Raw genomic sequence first — 22,915 nt, 5'->3', positions numbered from 1 at the left:
ACATCAGGGATCGGCTCTGAGCCCTTTCTTATTTGCAATGGTGATGGACAGGTTGACAGATGAGATTAGACAGGAGTACCGGTGAACTATAATGTTTGCTGATGACATTGTGATCTGTAGCGATAGTAGGGAGCAGGTTGAGGAGACCCTGGAGAGGTGGAGATCTGCTCTAGAGAGGAGAGGAATGAAGGTCAGTAGGAACAAGACAGAATACATGTGTGTGAATAAGGGGGAGGTCAGTGGAATGTTGAGGATGCAGGGAGTAGAGTTGGCGAAGGTGGAGGAGTTTAAATACTTGGGATCAACAGTACAGAGTAATGAGGATTGTGGAAGAGAGTTGAAGAAGAGAGTGCAGGCAGGGTGGAATGGGTGGAGAAGAGTGTCAGGAGTTATTTGTGACAGGCGGGTATCAGCAAGAGTGAAAGGGAAGGTCTACAGGACGGTAGTGAGACCAGCTATGTTATATGGGTTGGAGATGGTGGCACTGACCAGAAAGCAGGACACAGAGCTAGAGGTTGCAGAGTTAAAGATGCTAAGATTTGCATTGGGTGTGATGAGGATGAATAGGATTAGATATGAGGACATTAGAGGGTCAGGTCAAGTTGGACGGTTGGAAGACAAAGTCAGAGAGGCGAGATTGCGTTGGTTTGGATATGTGCAGAGGAGAGATGCTGGGTATACTGAGAGAAGAATGCTAAGGATCGAGCTGCCAAATAAGAGGAAAAGAGGAAGACCTAAGAGAAGGTTTATGGATGTGGTGAGAGAGGACATGCAGGTGTGGCTGTGACAGAGCAAGATGACGAGGACAGAAAGATATGGAAAAAAATACTCCGCTGTGGCAACCCCTAACAGGAGCAGCTGAGAGATGAAAAAGATATTGTAGTTATCAGTGGAAAGACTGAAAAATCCTCCATTTTTATATTCGACTGTGAATGAGCAATTAAATTGCTGAGTAAAATTATAGAATTTAAGGTTAGGTTGCATTCCAACATAACTCACATAACTGCTGTGCTTAGTGATCCACACCTTTATTGCAGCACTTAAAGCCCTTGCCTGTATGCAAATACTACTTGTCATTGTGTGAGTCTTTTGAAGGTTCAAGAAATTCTAGTTGAAATTTTTCCTAGTTCTTAGTATCCTTTGTTGTTTTTCTGATATGTTGGAATGCATTGTTTTGTGAAGAAGGGAACTGAGAATGACGTTGGAGAAAATTCACTTTTAAGGAAGTGCAAAGCAGCTGAATAATTTCATTTTGAACACAGATTCAGTTTTTTCACTCTGAAAAATATTTTAAAATAGCTTTTCCAGCCAGCAGATAACTTTTCATCCCCATACTAATATTTGAGTGAGTTGTATGAGGAAATGTGAGGTTCTCTAATTTTTTTAATGCCCATAGTTACTTATGACAAGGATGAAAGACCAATAAACTTGCTATTATGGACTTTGAAGATAACATGGAGGTAAACGTTGCCCATAGATTTTTCTCCCCATATACAGTTGTGCTCATTTGTTTACATACCCTGGCAGAGTTTGTAAGATGTGTACCACACTTTAAAGAAAAGATGACTGATCAGGCAAAAGACATTTCATTTACTTTTAATGGAATCCAAGTTAAACTATAAGGCATCACAGAATAGTGAGCACAACCATTAAACAAAACATAGTAATAAGGAAAATAGTGAGATGGTCCCTGTTCAAAAGGTTGCATATCCTTAGTTCTTACTTCTGTTTATTGCCCCCTTTAACATCAATGATGGCATGCAGTCTTTTGTGATAGTGGTGGATGAGGCCCTTGTTTGTCTCAAGTGGTAGGGCTACCCATTCTTCTTGGCGAAAAGCCTCTAGGTCCAGTAAATTCTTGGTTTGCGTTGCATGAATTGCACATTTCAGATCACCCCAAAGTGGCTCAATTAAATTAAGGTCAGGAGATTGTGATGGTCACTCCAGCACCTTCACTTTTTTCTGCTGTAGCCACCGAAGGGTCAACTTGGCCTTGTGTTTTGGATCATTGTCACGTTGGAAGATCCAAGTGTGTCCCATGCTCACTGACTGATGAATACAAGACTTCCTCCAATATTTTCAGGTAACATGCTGCATTCATCTTGCCACCAATTTCCCACCAATTTTCACTAAGTTACCTGTTCCACTGTAGCTCACACACCTCCAGAACATCAGAGTTCCACATTTATGCTTCACAATAGAGATGTTGTATGTTTCATCATGAGCCTTGTGCATCCTCCCCAAACATAGCATTTATGGGTGTGACCATAAAGTTCAATTTTGGTATCATCACTCCAAAGGAATTCATTCCAGAAGTTTTGAGACTTGTCTAGATGCTGTTTGGCATATTGTAAGCATGGTGTTTTGTGGTGTTGGCACAGTAAAGGTTGTTTTTCTTGCCTCTCAACTGTGTAGCCCATTTTTGTTCAAGTACCTCTTCATTGTGCATCTTGAAATAGCAACACCACTTGTTTGCAGAGAAGCCTGTATCTCAGCCAAAGTGGCTTGTGGGGTTTTCTTGGGAGTTCGACAATTGATCCTGGCATTTGTGGCTGAAATCTCGGTTGGTCTACCTGGCCATGGTCTGGTAACAACAGAACCTTTAACTTTTCACCCTTTTTATCAGAGTCTGAACACTACAGTACTGATAGGCATTTTCAGATCTCCAGATATCTTTTTATATCCTTTTACTGATTTATACAAATCAACAACCCTTTCTCGCAGGTCCTTTAACAGTTCTTTTGCTTTCCCAATGGCTTGGTATCCAGCAAAGTCAGTGCAGCTCTGCATGAATTTAAATTGACTGCACCCTGCCCAGGGTTTGTTCCTGCCTTGCGCCCCGTGTTGGCTGGGATTGTCTCCAGCAGGCCCCCCGTTACCCTGTGTTAGGATATAGCAGGATGGATAATGGATAGATGGATGGATGGATGGATGTTTATACACAGACACTGATCACAATCCAAGAGGTTACATGTATAGACACTCTCCCTTAGTTACCCTTAATTTGAACTTATTTGTGTCAACTTGAGTGTATATTATCAGCCACAATATTTAAGGCTATTACAACTTTTAATCAGGCCCATTTGGGTGATTTCAGCTATCATTTTGATTTATAAAAGGCATAAACAATTATGTGATAATAAATTGTATTGTCTGGGCACATTCTCTAATTAAAAGGAAAGCTTTCTGCATGATTACTTATGTTTTCCAAACAATGGCCAATATTTCACAAATTGTGGCAGTGTATGAAAACTTATGAGCACGACTGTATCTCCAATGTGTTATCTGGGTGATGTCACACACATGGGAGGCAGCTAAATGGACCAGATAAAGTTAATTTCACGCCAGGCCAGGGGGTGGCAGGGTACACTAATCCTTCCTCTTTTATCTCTGCAGATCGGACATGGGAAATTCCATAGACATATATAGATAGATGCCACATTCAATGTGTTTCCCAGTAGACAGTAGACATCAGCGCGTCTGCCCTATTGCAAGTGGCAAAAGTGCCATTTAAACTAATACAGGTAGATGTGGAAACCGAGTTTTCTGATGAAAAAACAATAACATTTAAAACAGTATTGTTTACATACAACAGATTTTGGCGAATCGTATACATGCAAGTATTTATATCCATTTATACACTAATAATGGAAATTATTAAATAATAATAATAATTATTATTATTATTATTAAATAATTCCTCCTATATAAGTAACATTTCTTGGACTGCCTTCTTCCATCTCCGAAACATTTCTAGACGTCCTGTTCTTACGCAACACACTACTGAAGTATTGGTTAATGCCCAAGTCACCTCACGTATAGATTACTGTAATGCTATTCTATCTGGCATCCCACAAAAATGTATCCATCGCTTACAACTACTTCAAGATTCTGCTGCCAGGATAATAACCTGTTCTAAATCCACTGAACATATTACACCGATTCTCTCTCAACTTCACTGGCTCCCTGTTAACTACAGAATACAATACAAAATAAACCTCTTAACATTTAAAGCTCTCCATAACCTCACTGGTCTCCTCCAGACTTACACTCCTCTCATTCACTCAGATCCTCATCTGCAGCTCGACTTTCTGTACCACACATCAAACTTTGTTCTATGGGAGCTCAAGCGTCTCTCCTATGCTCCACAGCTAGGGAATTCTCTTCCCTCTCATATCCGTCAGCTCGATTCAATAACACATTTTAAAACTGCCCTCAAAACTTATCTTTTCAAACTGGCATACCAGTTGTGAATTTTGCACTGTTACTGCCAGTTAACTTTGTTTGTTTGCTAATTATTGCTTTTTGATTTATCATTCTCTTGTTTTAATTTTACTAATGTTGTTTAATTTTATTGTAAGGTGACCTTGAGTGCTAAGATTATAAAACGGAATTTTCTAATTGCCAAATACAACCAAAACAATTGTTCAAAATAACAGAATACAATAACACAGTCCGTCTTGAGAGGCGCTGTTATTTCTCTAAGCTTATAAATAACAATGCTAGTAATCCCAGAGTCTTATTCTCGACGATTGATCGTCTGTTAAACCCAGGTAACGCAAAGGAATGCCTCCTAAGTACTTCCAGTAAAACCTGTGAGGCTATTGCTGTATTTTTCAATCAAAAAATTAATGATATTAGAAATAACATAGTATATCTCCCCAACACTAAGGATCCTCCTAAACCCCAGCATTCCGTTATAAACAAATTAAACTCTTTCACTAGGATAGATTTACCTGATTTACATAAAATAATTTCTCAACTGAAACCCTCCACCTGTGTCCTTGACCCAATACCAACAATTTTTTTCAGAGAACTATCGGGCGTGCTAATTGATAATGTTCTTGACATAGTAAATTCGTCATTAGATACGGGGGTCTTCCCAGACTGTCTTAAGACTGCTGTAGTTAAACCCCTACTTAAGAAAAATAATCTCAACCCCTCGGCTCTCGAAAATTTTAGACCCATCTCTAACCTGCCTTTCTTAAGTAAAATTCTAGAGAAGGTAGTCATTATGCAGTTAGATGAGCACCTCTATAAACCTGCTATTCTTGATAAATTTCAGTCAGGTTGTAGAACAAATCATAGCACAGAAACTGCACTTGTTAAAGTAGTAAATGACTTGTGGGTAAATGCAGACAGAGGCCATGTATCTGTTCTCATCCTCTTAGATCTGAGCACCGCATTTGACACCATTAATCATAATATTCTTAGAAATCGCCTTAGTCAATGGGTGGGACTCTCTGGCAGTGTCTTAAATTGGTTTGAATCCTACCTGGCAGGGAGAAAATTCTTTGTTAGTTGTGGTAATTACAACTTAAAGACACATGATATCCTATATGGTGTTCCACAAGGCTCTATCCTGGGTCCGCTGCTCTTTTCAATCTACATGCTTCCGTTAGGTCAGATTATCTCAGGGCACAACGTGAGCTACCACAGCTATGCTGATGATACACAGCTGTACCTATCAATAGCACCTGATGACCCCGATTCTCTTGATTCACTAACACAATGTCTAACTTGTATCTCAGAATGGATGAATAGTAACTTTCTCAAGTTAAATAAAGAGAAAACTGAAATCTTAGTGATTGGCAATAATGGATACAATGAGGCTATTAGAAATAAACTGGATACATTAGGATTAAAAGTCAAGACGGAGGTAAAAAGCTCAGGGGTAACTGTTGACTGTAATCTAAATTTTAAATTGCATATTAATCAGATCACTAGGACTTCACTTAAGAAACATAGCAAAAGTTAGACCTCTTATATCATTGAAAGATGCTGAGAAATTAGTTCACGCTTTTGTTTTCAGTCGACTATATTAGTGTAACGCACTCCTCTCAGGACTACCCAAAAAAGACATAAATCGTTTGCAACTAGTGCAGAATGCAGCTGCTAGAATCCTAACCAGGGAAAGAAAATCCGAGCACATCTCTCCAGTTTGAATAAGTAGTAATTGTAGTAGTGTGCATAGTACAGTGATATTATTACCTGCAGGTCCAATAAACATGCAACTTTATATTACTGTTGTCACAAACTTCTGATTAGGAGGCAGCTAAAGGGCTTGAGTAACTGTAATACTACGTCAGACCAGGAGGTGTCGGAGAGTGCTAACAGTCTCTATCAGCCTCTTACAGACCATTCCCGGGAAATCCCACCAGGTTCCAGCACCTCCAATGACGTCACTTCTGTTTTCCTGGTGCCTCTGATGACGTCACTTCCATTCCCTGAGCCTTTGATGAAGTCACTTCCGGTCCCCGAAGACATCACTTCCGGTTCCGGCATTGATGACATCATTTCCTCTTCTAGTTCTTAAAACCACCATCTTACCTCCACTTAATCAGTTCTGTTTTGGACTTTGTCTTGTAAACAATTCAACTTTTCAAACCTTTTGCAGCCAGGATTATATTATATGGGTGTCTGCCCCAAACCTTTGTAACTGTCTGGAGTCAATTTGTTACACTGTACAGAGCCGTGATAAAATAAGGAAGTAATGCTCAAGGTGCTTAATACATAGCAGCCACCTCTGATTGACTCTTTAGTTCTACAATATGAACACTCTTAATTGTTGGCGTCACATATCGTAGGGAATTGATGTGATTTTCCAAGGTACAGTTCAATCCCACAGGCACTGAGAGATGCCAAACAGTCAACTGTCAACTGTATTATGGCAGAGTAGACACATTTATAGTTGCAGTACTTATGGCCGCTGTAAGATTAAAGGGTATTATTAATATCACATAATAAATGTGGTTAACCCCTTTGGGGGGCATGCTGCCACTCTAATAGTAGTCACCAAAGCATCTGCAAGAGGAACTGGTAATAAAATGTCATTTTTAATTATTTAATTTACATAGTGCTTTTCTATATGGAAGACATTCTCAAGGAACTTTATCATTACAATCATACTGTGAATTAGGCTGACCTTGTAACTCACAGTCAGTGCTCCAGACATTCGGGGAGTGAACGAATACTATCAGTCATAGAAATGGTTATGGTTCTGAGTATGTAATCTGCATATTCAAACTATGCTATAAAACATGTTACTAGGATTGCCCTGATAGAAGTTGTATTTTAGTATCCTACTCTCCTTCTTAGCAAGATTACTAATAAGGTGCTCTCTGATTTACTTGCCAACCTGAGTGCAAAGTTTTATTCTTCCACAATTTGCATATGCCAGAAAGTGACAAACAGGAGTAGTTTGTTTCACATTTTTTATTGATTGGTGTTTCTCTGACACAGAAAAAGACAATGACAGGCAAATGAGAATAATGGATTTAGAGATTATCGTGGGAATAATAGTGTTTCCCAAGATGTCACAATAGAATTCCTGTTTTTTAGTGTATACTTAAGCACCAGTAAGGGGGTGAAAAACAGCAAGTTGTCATGTACTGTATTTTTTGTTTTGCTGGGAGAATTGAATAAACGGATTCCTCAGTGGCTAAAACAGACTTATGACACATTCTGAAGAGACTTTCACATGGTGTCTTCTAATATGCTCTGGAGAATGATGCTTTGTTCATTACTACAGAGGAGCTGGATGACCTGCCACCAGAGAAGCCATTGGACAAACCGCTGGAGAAACCACTGGACACGCCACTGGAGAAACCACTGGACACACCACTGGAAAAGCCACCTGATGCACCATAGGCTTGGGAAGAGCCTAGCCAGATGGAGAGGAAAAACAAATAAGTGTTTAATCTGCTCACCAGAAGAGGACATCTAGGTAATATTTCCCATCACCTTGTAAATACACTTTTTTGTTTTAGTATTGTACCCACCTCCAGATGAGCTACTGCGAATAGTTACTGCTTGAGCTGATCCAATCCTACAAAAGAACACATTTGCTCCATGTTAGAATACATCACACCCATCCAATCCACCACAGGATGGCTAGTACTGCACATTATGTTATCTACAGCTCCGTTTCACTTATTTTGTAGCCATCTCTCAGCAGGCCTACCTGCTCTCTTCTCCTTCCAACAGCTTCCTGTAGGTGGCAATCTCAATATCCAAAGCCAGCTTGACATTCATGAGTTCTTGATACTCCCGCACCTGTCGAGCCATGTCCTGCTTAGCATTACCCAGAGCGATCTCGAGATCGGAGATACGGGATTTAGCATCATTTACTGCAAGCTCACCACGCTCCTCCGCTTCTGCAATCTGGGTCTCTAGACTGGCACGCTAGAAGAAGCAGAGTTACAAATGTCATAAGTACAGGTTTGAAACATTAGACTATTTTGTTTCTTACAGTTATGTAGATTTAGGAATGGCTTGGTGGTACAGCAGTTAACTCTGCCACTTAAGTGATCTGGTTCCAAGTCCTACACCATTGTTATATGTGTGGAATCTGTGTTTTTATGTCTGCATATGTTTAATTTTTTTTCCTCTAGGTACTTTGGTTTTCTCTCTCCAGTCCCAAAGAGGTGTATGGTAGGTTAGGCGGCAAGTCTAAATTGACCACTGTGTGGGTCTGTGCATATGCATGCCTTGTAATGGACTGGCATTCTTTTACAGTTTGTTTCCCATCTTGCGGCCAGTGCTGCTAATTTATGCTCTTGGCCATTGTAACTAAATAGGCTTGAGTTTATATGTATTTAGATATTAGCAAAAATTAGTATTTTTATACAGTGTATGCATTTTTACAATACTATATCTAAAACTCTTTGAAGCGGTGTCCATTCTGAATGGCATTATATTACACCACAACATGTCAGGATTCAGTCTCTGTTGAAGACTTACTGCGAGACTCAGAGGTGCTGCTTCACTTGCCCAGACTTACATTGTAGACATGTTGAAATGACTGACTATATGTAAGCATAGGTGGCAGGTTGGTACATTGGTACTGTGTCCACACAACTCCAGTATTAAGGGTTCAAATCTTTACCCAGATACTGTGAGGAGAAGTGTAGCTCAAAATGATTTATACATTGTAAAGTAACTAAAGAGATAGAAATGGAAGAATCCCTTATAGAGGTGAATGAAAATTAAATTACAATTGAAATCAGATAGTTCGTAAGTCTCCAGTAGTCTACCAGCATCTAATTTTCAGGCTGCAAGCAAGTTACTTCACCTACTGGGGCACATGATGTAGGAATATAGAAACTATTGTCAGTCATCGTCCAACACGCTACATCCTAACACAGGGCACAAGGCAGGAAACAAATCCCGGGCAGGGTGCCAGCCCACTGCAGGGCACACACACACACACACACACACACACACACCAAGCACACACTAGGGACAATTTAGGATCGCCAATGCACCTAACCTGCATGTCTTTGGACTGTGGGAGGAAACCCACGCAGACGTGGGGAGAACATACAAACTCCACACAAGGAGGACCTGGAAAGCAAACCCAGGTCTCCTTACTGCGAGACAGCAGCGCTACCACTGCGCCACCATGCCGCCTAGAAACCATTGTACTATGCATCAAATGTGTGCCCAAGTGGTGCCCATCCCATCTATTCTCATATCATATCTATCATCATCATATCTATTGTGAGTTATCAGAGTTTTATAAACCTTCATTACTAAATCACATCAAGATTATGGGCAGGTCACTTGGTAGATCTCACACTGCAATATGGAAAACATTTATATTATACATAAAGCTTTGTATTGCAATGGTGTCTGTTCTGGATTGCGCATTCAAACACTACAAAGACAACACACTATCTCAGGCTGAGATGTGTCTGTGATGCGTCTGCCTGCGGTCTATGTGGGTTTTATCTGCGCACACAAGTTTCTTTCCATATCCCAAAAACATACAGATTAGACTGTATGGTAATTCTAAATTCACTCGGTGTGAGTAAATAGATCTGTGCATATATCTTGTGATGCTAACAAGATAATAATAATAATAATAATAATAATAATAATGGCGCTCTTGTCACTACTCAAAGGACTTTAATGAGTGGGGAGCCACTTCAGCAACCACTAATGTGTAGCATCCACCTGGATGATGTGATGACAGCCATTTTTGTGTCAGTATGCTCACCACACATGAGCTATCAGGTGGTGAAGTGTTGAGAGATAGCCAATCAGAGACCAGGGATGATTAGGGGGCCAGAATGACTAGGCCTTGGTAGGCAATTTAGCCTGGACATCGGGATACACCCTACTCTTTTTGAAGGATATCCAGGGGTCTTTTATGATCACAAAGAGTGAGCACTTTGGTTTTATGTCTCATGCTCTCCAATTCGACGTTCAGAAAATGAATAAATAAATAAAGTACTTTAGACTATACAGTGGAACCACGGTTTGCGAGCATAATTTGTTCCGGAAACGTGCTCGCAGTCCAAAGCACTCGTATATCAAAGTGAATTTCTCCATAAGAAATAATGGAAACTCAGATGATTCGTTCCATAACCCAAAACTATTCATATAAAAATGATTAATACAAAATATAAAGTAAAAATACAAAAACAAATTAACCTGCACATTACCTTTGAAAAGAATCATGGCTGGTGTGAGGGAGTTTCTAAACTCTTGTGGGATTCCACCCAACGGGACAACACATGGAAGAGCGTCCCAAAGCAATCGCAGTCTCCCAGCGCTGTAGCAGTTCGCCGTAAAAGCGAATCCGAAAAGATTGCGGACATGCTATAAGCGCCTGCCGTCGATGGGCGATACAAGGAACATTATAAATGCGCAGGGCACAGTACTACTTGGCCACGACCCTGCCTGACTGCTGTGTCTGTGTATAGGAGAGTGGCAGATCCAGCTACAATAAATAACCCCGCTGTTGCTGTTTCAAGCTGAATAAAGCTGGTGTTGCTAAAGTACTGAGACTCAGCTTCGTGTTTTGGGGTGCAAGACGGGGACTCACACATCACAGCGCACGTGTGCGCGCGCACAAACACAAACAGTCACAATGCTGTAGTAAACAGTATACGCTCGTATGGATGTTGACTATATGAGTGAGGCACGTTGACTCAGGCGGAGAATAGGAGACGATTGCCCACAATCCCGCAGCGAGAGAGAGAGAGAAGAACCATCAGCTCAGTTGTGATCACATGATGCTCAGTAGACAAAGCGTATACATACTACTCATACTGCAAGACCTCACTCGTTTATCAAGTCAAAATTTATTTAAAATTTTACCTCGTCTTGCGAAACACTCGTAAACCAAGTTACTCGCAAACTGAGGTTCCACTGTATTCTCTTTTAGTGCTGTAACATCAAGTACTGTATATATAACACTAGCTGAAATACCCAGCATTGCCCAGGAGAAAAATAAAGTGTGGTTTTATTTTTAATTTGTTTGAGAAAATATAATTAAAAAAAACACAACTTTAAAAATAAAAATGAATTAATAAACAATGAAGACTCACTAATGTGTTTGTCTTGCGGTCTTGTATGTATGCTATCATCCAGTTGACGCTCTGAACTGGCCAACTCTATTTAATTTCAAAAGCAACAGGGGCTCGGTGGTGCTCAAACATAAAGAATGCTGGCAGACACTTCCAGTTCGGCCTTCAGTGGTCGTTCCGAGTGTCAACAGGATGATAACATGCATGCAAGACTGCCAGATTGTTACAGTCTGCTTTATGCATAAGATATATCTATATCTATATATCTATATATATATGGCGACTCAAGTCACAAAGACAGAATGAGTCCCAAAAATAGTTGGGATGCCAACTCGGCCAACTCTATTTAATTTCAAAAACAACAGGGGCGCAGTGGTGTTCAAACATAAGGAATGCTGGCAGTTACCTCCAGTTCACCATCCGGTGGTCGTTACTAGTGTCAACTGGATGCTAACATGCGTACAAGACCGCAAGATCACCTCCCACCCTATCCAGAAGGGGGTGGGTTAGTGTTGATTTCACCCTACAGTATTTTTAGTCGACCAATGAGAAACATCGAGTACCAAGTGTCATGAAAATCGCTCCTGCCATTCGGAAGTGATACAGGAACATACATACATACACACACATTCATTGACTTTTATATATATATAGACAACATGGTTTTCTCACTTGCTGACACTGAAGAGATTTGAAAGCAATTGTACTGAACATTAAGTACACATAGGAATGATGTCCCCTTTCAAACATAGTAGATGACCTCAAAACATATGAGGTTCAACTGTTATTACTGAATCACTTTGAGACTTTGAAGAATCCATCTGCCAGGGCACACAGTGTACAAATATGGAACCAGCTGTACCCAGCATAAAAAGAATATGGTAGTAGTGTCCATCCACTTGAATCTGAAATAACTTCAAATGGTAGCAGATTCAGATTTTTCCAACCAAGTTTTGGTGAGACCCCATTTAAGGTGTACTTACAGTAATTTTGTAATCCTTCATATGCTGAAATTTGAAAAAAGGTGAACTATGTGCGATGAAAGTTGCTGTGATAAAAGCAATGGCTAATGAATAAAAGTAAATGCAATTTAGAATAGACAGTCCCACTGGACAAGTGTATAGCAAAGCAGAAGATCAGAGAAGGTGCAGTGTGGGACGATGGAGTTTAAAGCAGAGGTGTGAGTAAAAAGCCCAACCTAACTGCTTTCTCTCCACTAACTTGAAACACTAGATCACAAGCTTCCCCAAGAGCACTGAAGAACTAGATGTCAACATATGGTGTGTCTGCCTATATTGCTGCAGCGGTTTTTTCAGAAACTATGAAATGATTATTCTGAGATTTCTAATTAAAAATCACTTTACCTGGTTTTTGAGATTCTCAATTTCAGCGTTGTATCTGTTGATATTTCTTGTGACTTCTGAGATCTCTGCCTTGGCAGTTCGGACATCATCTTCATAGCGACCTGCCGTGGCTGAGAGTTCGTTGAACTGCCGGGCAAAAGAAACATTTTGTTAATGTAGGCATTGCAGATCTCTTCATGGATAGAAAGCCTCCCACTACAATAAAAGCCAACTCACCTTGCCTTTGTACCAAGACTCCACTTCTTCACGGCCCTTTACAGCAACAGTTTCATACTGTGCCTTGACTTCAGCCACAATGGACTCCACATCTAAATCACGGCCATTGTCCATTTCTACCACCACAGAGACATTCTTCACCTGAGTCTGCACCTCCTTCAGTTCCTATCAGAAAAATTCAAAGCAAAATATAAGTTTGAATCTTGAGGCCTGCAAATGATGGTCTGTCTCAATTTGTCATTAAGAATCAATTCAATGCAGTTTATTCTTTTTGAGCACACCCACACTTTTGAATCCAAAACACGTGAATGCCAAACATAACGTTGAAACAGAGAGCCTCCTTGCAATTGACTTTAGGAAGACTCAGAGTGACCATCTGTCACTGAAAATTGACGGGTCAACTGTGGAGGTCGTCAATAGCACCAAATTCCTGGGTGTCCACCTGGCAGAGAACCTCACCTGGTCTCACAACACCAGCTCTTTAGCCAAGAAAGCCCAGAAGCGGCTTTACTTCCTGTGTAGGCTGAGGAAAGCCCATCTACCACCAGCTACTCTAACAACTTTCTACAGAGGAACCATAGAGAGCATCCTGAGCAATTGCATCACTGTCTGGTTTGGAAATTCCATGGTCAGGGATCGCAAAGGATCATCGGTGTCTCTCTTCCCTCCATCATGGACATTTACACCACACGCTGCATCCACAAAGCCATCAGCATTGTGAATGATCCAACACACCCTTCACATTCACTGTTTACACTCCTGCCATTGGGAAAAAGGTACCAAAGCATTTGGGCCCTCACCACCAGAATGTATAACAGTTTCTTCCCCCAAGCAGTCAGACTCCTCAACACTCATGGACCGGACTGATATCTGATATATGTGTTCTGTTCTGCAGTGTTGCACATGTTTGCACATTTGACTCACATGCACCTTGTTATATATTATGTGTCTTTATATTATGTGTCATGGATTCTTCATTGTCCTGTGTTTTATGTAGCACCATGTTCCTGGAGGAACGTTGTTTCGTTTCACTGTATGCTGTACTACTGTATATGGATGAAATGACAATAAATACTCTTGAACTTGAACTTGAAATACATACTTAATATATATATATATATATATATATATATATATATATATATCCCAGGTTAGCCACAACCTGAAAAGAATCAGAAGAATCTACACTCACATAAAACTTCTGAATGGTCCTTTCTAAATTCTGATCTTGTTGTTTAATTCATTATCGTTTCGTTATCAATCCGAATGCGTTCTTGCTCATCCCCACCTATCACTTGTACACCACACTGGGTCTGGTTTTCGCAGCGTAATTATATTAAACTAATAATCAGAACACGGGTTATCGGTGCCTCTATACTATATTCTTGTCTAGTTGATGCTTATAAATAATTATATGTGAAAAAAATATTTCTGTTTCTCTGTATATAAATAAATCTATGCAAAATGTATCTTAATTTTTCTCTATACGTCATTTTAATTTTCTATTTAACTAGGTTAACATATTCAGATACGTTGGAGGGCAGCAAATTAAAGCCCTGCCCCGCCCCGAGTGGTGCGAACTCGAGCTACGCCACTGCCTTTGAGCTATTTATGTGTATAAAAGCAAATTTATTGTGGTTGTTCAAGGAACTACCTGATAGACTTAACCATCAATAAAATAAATTATTTGCATCATGCTAGGCCTACCTCCTCATATACAGCTCTCAGGAACTCCAGTTCATCGTTCAATATTTGAAGCTTATCGTCAAATTCCATCTTGACGGTGTAGGAAGCATCGACATCCTTCTTAATTACCACAAAATCATTCTCAAGAGATGTGCGCTTGTTTACTTCATCTTCATATCTGCAAAAAGACAAGTGAAAGTCATAAGTCGGCATGCTGAGTTTTCAGCCTAATCGGAAATGGCCATCAATCTGGTGCAGATAACCTGTCCACAACAAATCTCTGATGTAGCAGGTATGTGTGCTCAGTAGGTGCTGTTTCTTGTCTGTATCAAGTGGACATAAGCCACTAAGAAGAAAATATTGATCCTGTTATTGTTTTGTTATATGGTGCCTTTCACATCTTTATATGCGTTACAGTAATCCCTCCTCCATCGCGGGGGTTGCGTTCCAGAGCCACCCGCGAAATAAGAAAATCCGCGAAGTAGAAACCATATGTTTATATGGTTATTTTTATATTGTCATGCTTGGGTCACAGATTTGCGCAGAAGCACAGGAGGTTGTAGAGAGACAGGAACGTTATTCAAACACTGCAAACAAACATTTGTCTCTTTTTCAAAAGTTTAAACTGTGCTCCATGACAAGACAGAGATGACAGTTCTGTCTCACAATTAAAAGAATGCAAACATATCTTCCTCTTCAAAGGAGTGCGCGTCAGGAGCATATAATGTCACAGAGATAGAGGAAAGTAAACAAATCAATAGGGCTGTAAGGCTTTTAAGTATGCGAAGCACCGTGGCACAAAGCTGTTGAAGGCGGCAGCTCACACCCCCTCCGTCAGGAGCAGAGAAAGAGAGAGAGAGAGAGAGATAGAGAGAGGCAGAGTTTGTTTTTCAATCAAAAATCAATACGTGCCCTTCGAGCTTTTAAGTATGCGAAGCACCGTGCAGCATGTCGTTTCAGGAAGCAGCTGCACAAAAGATAGCAACGTGAAGATAATCTTTCAGCATTTTTAGACGAGCGTCCGTATCGTCTAGGTGTGCGAACAGCCCCCCTGCTCAATCCCCCTACGTCAGGATCAAAGAAAGTCAGCGCAAGAGAGAGAAAAGTAAGCTGGGTAGCTTCTCAGCCATCTGCCAATAGCGTCCCTTGTATGAAATCAACTGGGCAAACCAACTGAGAAAGCATGTACCAGAAATTAAAAGACCTATTGTCCGCAGAAATCCGCGAACCAGCAAAAAATCCGCGATATATATTTAAATATGCTTACATATAAAATCCGCAATGGAGTGAAGCCGCGAAAGGCGAAGCGCGATATAGCGAGGGATTACTGTATTAGGTTTATTTCAGAAGCTACCCAGGTACAACAACAACAACATTTATTTATATAGCACATTTTCATACAAAAAGTAGCTCAAAGTGCTTTACATAATGAAAAGAAAAATAAAAGACAAAATAACAAATTAAAATAAGACATTAAAAAATTTAAAAATTAGGTAGGCTAATTTCACTGCCCTACATTTACACTCTTTTATGACAGAATATTGGAAACAAAAAATAAAATGTCTATTAGTGAGGAGTCAACAGTTCTAAAGGTGTTGTTATGGCTTCAGCTCTCATGTGTTGTTTCAAGGCATTTTTTTCATTCCTCAGCTCTGGTTCATTATGAGTGAGTGCCTATCCTGGCTGCACCGTTCACAAGAGGAACAAACTTTGGACAGTGCGTCAGACCACTACAAGGCCGATTCAGTCACACCTGGTTCATTTAAATTAACCAATTAATCTACCTGCACATCTGTGGCAAGGTGGAGACTAAGTTGAGTACATGTTTAAAACTTAAATGTGAAAACTGTACAGGGCAGAGTCTGGGCCAGGAGTTGAACATGGGATGCATGAGCTGTGAGGTAGCAGCACTAACCTCAGCACCACTGCATGGCCTACACACATTCTCTAATTTAATGTCTTTATTTCTTAATATGAGATCTTCTAGCAGCACCTTTTGTCTCACTGTCTTTTGAATTACACTTTTAATTGTTTTCTGCTTAAACATTTTGCTGTTTAATATTGTTCTGTAACATTCAATGATTTTTTATTTATCTTGTGATGTAGTGTACTGTTAATGCTATATAAAAATAGTTCCAATGGTTGTTTGGTTGATGGTTGACCCACATGATGCTTTGTTTTGTGCATAGGTGTTGTAAACCATTCATAGTTGTCAGGTCAGGTTGGGTGCACTGGTATGCACTGGTACAGTGCATTACCACACCCACCACATGACGAAACACCTCAGGGTCCTGGTTAACAAACCCTCAAGCAGACACGCGGTCCAGTTCCACCCTCCAGAAATGGTCGTCAGTCTGCCGCAGCCATGTGTTATGTGGGTGCCCCTTGACCTGGTCCAGCCGCTCGGGTCCTCAACATTGAGGATCCTGCGAGCCGAATCACCCTCTGGTAATCGTGCCACATGGCTGTAGTGCTGTAACTGACGCTCCCTCACAATGCAGGTAACGTGCCTCATTCAGGACTGCGTGAGCAACCACTTGTTTGACACAAAGTCATGCCAGTAGTACCCAAGGATTCTCCGAAGAGATACACGTAAAGGAGTCCAGTCTTCATCTCAGGTCATTGGATAGCATCCATGTCTTGCAACCATATAGCAAACAGGAAGCACCAGGACTCTAAAGACTTGGACCTTTGTCCTTATACAAAGATATCAGGAGTGCCACACACTCCTTTCCAGCGACCTCATGACCCCCCATGCTGTCCCAATCCGTCTAATGACTTCATATGAAAAGTCACCAGAGACATGAATGTCCTTGCTGAGGTAAGTAAACATTTTGGTCGACAATCTAACAATTGTATTCTATTCATGAGTTCAAGTCTGTTATTTAACTGTGCTCTTGTTTGTTTGTTATGTATGATAGTAATATAGGAAATGAAAGTTAATTTATAATCAATTAGACTCCCAGAACTTGTTCTGTGTGTAGGTGCTCTACATTATTGCCTAATGGCATATGTTTAAACCTAGATGATGTAATGGAACAAAAGTTAAAGCCTATGGAAACATGTGACTGAGACCCAGGTATGAAGATGTCAGCTCAAACAACAGGAAGGTTTTAAAGTATGAGACTCCCTATAAATGGTTACTTAGATAGCAAATACTTTTTACATAATTAGAGTGGGGTCCAATCCTGCCACCTGTGCCAATCCAGTGCCTTATCTACCCTTAGCAACCCTTAGCCAACGAAGCAGACTTTCACATCCCTAAGTTATACTCACTTCTGCTTAGTTTCTTCCACCAGATCTTGTGACTTCTTTAGCTCTGTTTCAAGGTTGCTCTTTTCCCGGATGATGCCATCGAGCTGACGTCGCAGGTTGGCCAAATAGGCCTGGTACATGGGTTCAGTGCTAGTTTGTGAGGTCTTTTGTTCCTGCATTAGGCTCCACTTGGTCTCCAGCATCTTGTTCTGAGACTCCAGCAGACGTACCTACCATTAAGAAAGTAAGGATTAGTCATTTCTTTATCACGTGTTCTTCCTCTAATGGGTTAAGCTACAAACATAAATGATTGGGCAAAGTTAGAGTTAACCCAAAAACGGAGTATATGTGGAGCAAGCCATCTAAGAAGGAATACATTTTCTAAATTGTTGCTCATTTGCCAGATGTCAGCAATCATTATTATGCTTAAGGTTATGAGAAAGAGCAGCACAGTCATGCTATTTCTAGGGCTGATGTTTCATGGCTCTCAGTCCAAGTGAAAGAGAGTGTGCTTTGTGACAGAGGGTTGGTTTCTGACTTATGCCCAATGCTGCTCAAATAGATACTCATGAATTGGATAAGGGGTGGTCGCAGTGGGTAGCGCTGCTGCCTCGCAGTTGGGAGATCTGGGAACCTGGGTTCGCTTCCCAGGTCCTCCCTGCGTGGAGTTTGCATGTTCTCCCCGTGTCTGTGTGGGTTTCCTCCCACAGTCCAGAGACATGCAGGTTAGGTGGATTGGCGATTCTAAATTGGCCCTAGTGTGTGCTTGGTGTGTTTGTGTGTGTCCTGCGGTGGGTTGGCACCCTGCCTTGTGCCCTGTGTTGGCTGGGATTGGCTCCAGCAGACCACCGTGACCCTGTGTTTGGATTCAGCGGGTTGGAAAATGAATGGATGGTTGGAATTGGATAATAGGAATGAAGATAAATAAAGGGACCAATGCAGAATTAGAATTGAACATGATAATTTCATCCCTAAAGTTTGTAACACTGCTAACTTGAGCTCAATGAAGTGTGTGTCTACCTATTCACTTGTCTAAAAATATAAACTGTCTTGCGCATCTACCAGTTGTACAGCACTTTTATTTCTGTCTGAGAATAGTGCTGGGCGGTATACCGGTTCATACCGAAAACCGTTTTTTATTTTTTTTATGATATGGATTTTTCTTATACCGCAACACCGGTTTAAATTGCCTAAACGACGTTCGGAACGTGGCGCAGCAGGAAACTGTTCAAGTGGGGACATTTTTCACTGCTACACCGCTAAACACAGATTTGTTGCACTAGGGCTCTTTTTCACTGCTACACCACCAAATAGTGGGCGGTAGCATAGGTATGCCGCGCGGTGAAAATGGACAGAAAGCTGAAAAAAATGAGTCACGTCTGTCGCCTGGAGATGCTTTAGTTTTTAAAGGTCAGATGTGTAAATAATGTTTCTATAGTACTGGATAATACTGCAAGCCAAGTTATACTTTTATTTGTTTTCAATACAGTGTAATGTACCTGGGTACTGTATAATATTGTGACGACATGTTGACTTTATTCTCGTACTTTGTCATTAAAGTAGAACATCGTAAACTAAACTTCATCGTAAAATGAATATTTAATTTACTAGATTTTCTCAAACCCCGTCATAAGTTAATGTAGCACATTAAATGCTTTGTGTTAAGTGTTCCCCAAGCTTCTTAAACTGACTTCCTCTGCACTAAGAGGAGGCACCGGCAGTGATCGCCGCACAGAATCCATTCACATGATATTTATGCTCTCTGAACATTTAGAATGCCAAGATAAATACTTGATATAAATAAATACTGTACTTGATATAAATTCTAAATGTTCAGAGAGCAGGAATATCTGGGACAACTGGGTCGGGGAACACAACATAAAGCATTTAATGTGCTACATTAACTTATGACGGGGTTTGAGAAAATCTAGTAAATTAAACAATGATTTTAGGATGAAGTTTAGTTTACGACATTCTACTTTAATTATAAAGTAAACTATGAGAATAGAGTGGAAATGTCGACTTTAATCTCGACATAAACGGCGAGAATAAAGTGGAAATGTCAACTTTATTCTTGACATATAGTTTTTTTTTCTTCCCTGTGTCCGTATTTTTTTTTCTTCACCGTGGCCCTAATACGATTCCGTAGGGCTATACCACAAATACAATTACAAATGCAAGTTGCAGTTGTATTATTTATGTATATAGCTTAGCTTGAAGCAAGGTCCATATTAATGCAGTTTGCCTAAATGATAGTTCAGTTGGTAAAGATGTCATAATAATAATAATAATACATTTTATTTATATAGTGCCTTTCCCATGCTCAAGGCACTTACAGAATATAATAAAGAACTGCAGCGTATACAGTATATAGCATTGTACAAACCAGCTAAATAAATAAAGAAGATTAAGACAGTGAATTCTGTCATCACCAAGACTGCACTTGTTTTATTTTATTTTAATTTGGTGAATACTGTGTAATGCACCTGGGCTTTTGAAGCCTTGAAGTAATAGTGCAACTATCAGTAATAATACAGTTATTTATTTTATTGTTATTATTTATTAGTTTAAATATTATGCAGTTTAATGATGGTAAAGTTGTTTAAAATGTCACTTTAACATGTCAGTGGACAGAGATTGTTAACATTAACAGAAAGTGTAGTTGTTTTACAAAAAATATTTATTTATTTCTTTTCTAAGACGTGTTCAGTGCAATACAACTTTTGACAAGCACTTCTGGATATTTTCCTAAGTCTAAATACCTCTTTGGATGGTTGAAAATATGTTGTCAAAATTATAATTTAAGTTTTTGCAAAATTTGTTAAATAAAAAGGTTCTATATTTTGACTGCATCTGTCATGCAATGTGATTTCCTTCTCTTCATTAGTGCCACCCCCTTGAAAAGTATCACTTTATGGGGCAATGCAAACCTGTATTAATACTTGTGTGCACATTAAAATGTTTTTTTTGTACAATGCTCTTGACAGTGGAATAGGTTATTCTTAGCCAGTAATTGCAGTAAAAAATGTGTTTAACATCCACTCATGCATGGGAAAAAAATACCGTCAAATACCGTGAAACCGGGATAATTTAGAAAAATACCGTGATATAGAATTTTGGTCATACCACCCACCCCTATCTGAGAATGTGTAGTGTGATTCCTGCTCAGAAGCAGAGGAGTGGAATTTTCAAAATAGCGATTTTTGTTATTTATTGCTGGGATAGGACTTTTTGTTAAGAGGAAGCTTTCTGATTATTTCAAGTCTTAAACAGCTAATCCAAAATATTGCAAGGCTAAGAGAGTGAAATAGGCCCAGCATGTGTTACTCCATCTATCCGTCCATTTTATGAACCGAGCTACAGGGGACATAACCTTTCCAGCAGGTCAGGCAGGTCAGGCTGGCTGACATGGTACCAGTTTTGAAACGCCAATCAAGTTGACAGCACATCTTTGGGAGGTGCCAGGAATACTAGACAAACAGGAAAAACATGAAGGCAGGACTGAAAGCCTGGTCACTTGAGCTGTGTACCACAATAGTTTCTGTTGGCCTTTTTAAAATAGCCTCTACCAAATTTATAATTTTTATTAAACCAATAACCTTTCTCACAGGCTCAGGACACTGCACCTACATTAGTAAAGCATCATTTCAAGCATTTCAAAGATGGTTGTCTGCTGGAATGAAAGTATTTTTCAGCTATTAGGTCAGCAGTAACCGGCTTTGAACTGTGAGGTTATTACAGTATGTCAGGTATTTCAGTAAGTCCTTGGCAATACCAAATAAGACAGATGCTTTTCAGAAGAAAGGAGACTGGCACTGCCAGTGGTGATGTTTGTCATATGAAGGTCTGGGAATACCATTCTGAAAGGAATTTGTTTTTTCTATCTTAGAAGGTAATGGACACTATCAGTCAGACAGAGGAGATAAGAAAGCAATGAGAAAGAAAAGATGAGGGGAACAAGTTTGTGGAAAGTCACTGATGTTCTTTTATAGTTCATAGTTATAAAAACTCTTATCAGCTTATGCAGCTTCAAAAGGTCATATATCACTTTTAGATTATTTATATTTAAAAACATCTTATCGCACTGTCATATAAGTATTGTATAGTCATAGCTAAAAAGAGAGGCTTACCTTCTCAATGAGGTTCACAAAGCGATTGTTAAGAGTCTTGATCTCTTCCTTCTCCTGAACTCGAGCTTCTTGGAAGCTGGGGTCAATCTCAATGTTAAGAGGCTCCAGGAGGTTCTTAGGGATGGAGGGTGAGATGGCCAAGCTTTCCAAAGAGATGCCAGCACCAGCCAGGCCATGAGCACCGCCAGCTCCACCCATGAACATCCCAACACCTGACCCCATTCCCATACCCATTCCCATGTTTGTGCCCATGCCCATTCCTAATCCTGATCCTAAGGCTGCACCTCCAGCACTGCTACGCCCTCTCATTGATGATGAGGTGAAAGAAGCAGATGAGGAGGACAGAAGGCTTCCAGAACTGGCCAAGGGTAAGCCACGGCTTCCCCCGTAGAGACTGGAGGAAGAAGAGATGAAAGAGCTGGATTGTCTGGAGTTCATCTTGGCGGAGAGACCTGTTGTCTGGCACTGCTTCAAAAAGCTGGCTGAGCCAATTCAGTCAGCTCTGGCCTTTTATACTTTCCCCAAATTGGCTTTACCTCCCCAGGCTGTGCCTGTGGGGAGCAGGTGGACTGACAGACCATGACAGACTAGAATGATGCTATAGTTCAGGCCAGGAGCTGTTAGTGGACACTGTGGTGCAAACGGCCTGAGGTGCCATCTCCGATAGCCAGGAATTTTTCAAGGTATGTAAAAGAAAAAATTGAACTATTCAGCACTTTGCCCCTTCTAAGTGGAGGCTTGCAGTCCCTCTCACATTGCACACCTAAGGCTGATCAGCTTTGAGAAGCAAAAGTCAGGGCAGAAAAGGCAAGCAGGCCACACAGCCTGGTATATGTCTTGTGAAAGGGTTTGTGTGAAAGAAATAAGAAAAGAACTATTAACTGATACTTCACCACCTTTACTCAAGATTATCTCGAATTCGGGAAATTTATCATTCTGACTTGGCAAA

General features: G+C 40.3%; 1 protein-coding gene across 1 annotated transcript; it reads right to left on the bottom strand.

Annotated features, from left to right (window-relative positions):
* Positions 1-7,187: 7,187 nt before the first annotated feature.
* LOC114649579 (keratin, type II cytoskeletal 8-like) lies at positions 7,188-22,444 on the bottom strand. The gene is made up of 8 exons (XM_028799069.2): positions 21,967-22,444; positions 17,858-18,066; positions 14,603-14,759; positions 12,896-13,060; positions 12,680-12,805; positions 7,964-8,184; positions 7,782-7,828; positions 7,188-7,663 (listed from the first exon to the last, which is right to left on the bottom strand). Exons 1-8 carry the CDS (start codon positions 22,402-22,404, stop codon positions 7,491-7,493), a joined length of 1,536 nt encoding a protein of 511 aa, XP_028654902.1. The 5' UTR covers positions 22,405-22,444; the 3' UTR covers positions 7,188-7,490.
* Positions 22,445-22,915: the final 471 nt, after the last annotated feature.

This window comes from Erpetoichthys calabaricus, chromosome 3 (assembly GCF_900747795.2).
Source record: "Erpetoichthys calabaricus chromosome 3, fErpCal1.3, whole genome shotgun sequence".
Lineage (NCBI taxonomy): Eukaryota > Metazoa > Chordata > Cladistia > Polypteriformes > Polypteridae > Erpetoichthys > Erpetoichthys calabaricus.
The sequence above is the reverse complement of the archived record's forward strand: the minus strand, read 5'-3'. Positions and strand labels throughout refer to the sequence as shown.

Coding starts and splice junctions, on each gene's coding strand:
- LOC114649579 (XM_028799069.2), bottom strand. CDS start 22,404: ATGAACTCCAGACAATCCAGCTCTTTCATCTCTTCTTCCTCCAGTCTC. Junction 12,806..12,895: donor AGTCTTGGTACAAAGGCAAG/GTGAGTTGGCTT, acceptor TTTGCCCGGCAG/TTCAACGAACTCTCAGCCAC. Junction 7,829..7,963: donor TTGGAAGGAGAAGAGAGCAG/GTAGGCCTGCTG, acceptor GTTCTTTTGTAG/GATTGGATCAGCTCAAGCAG.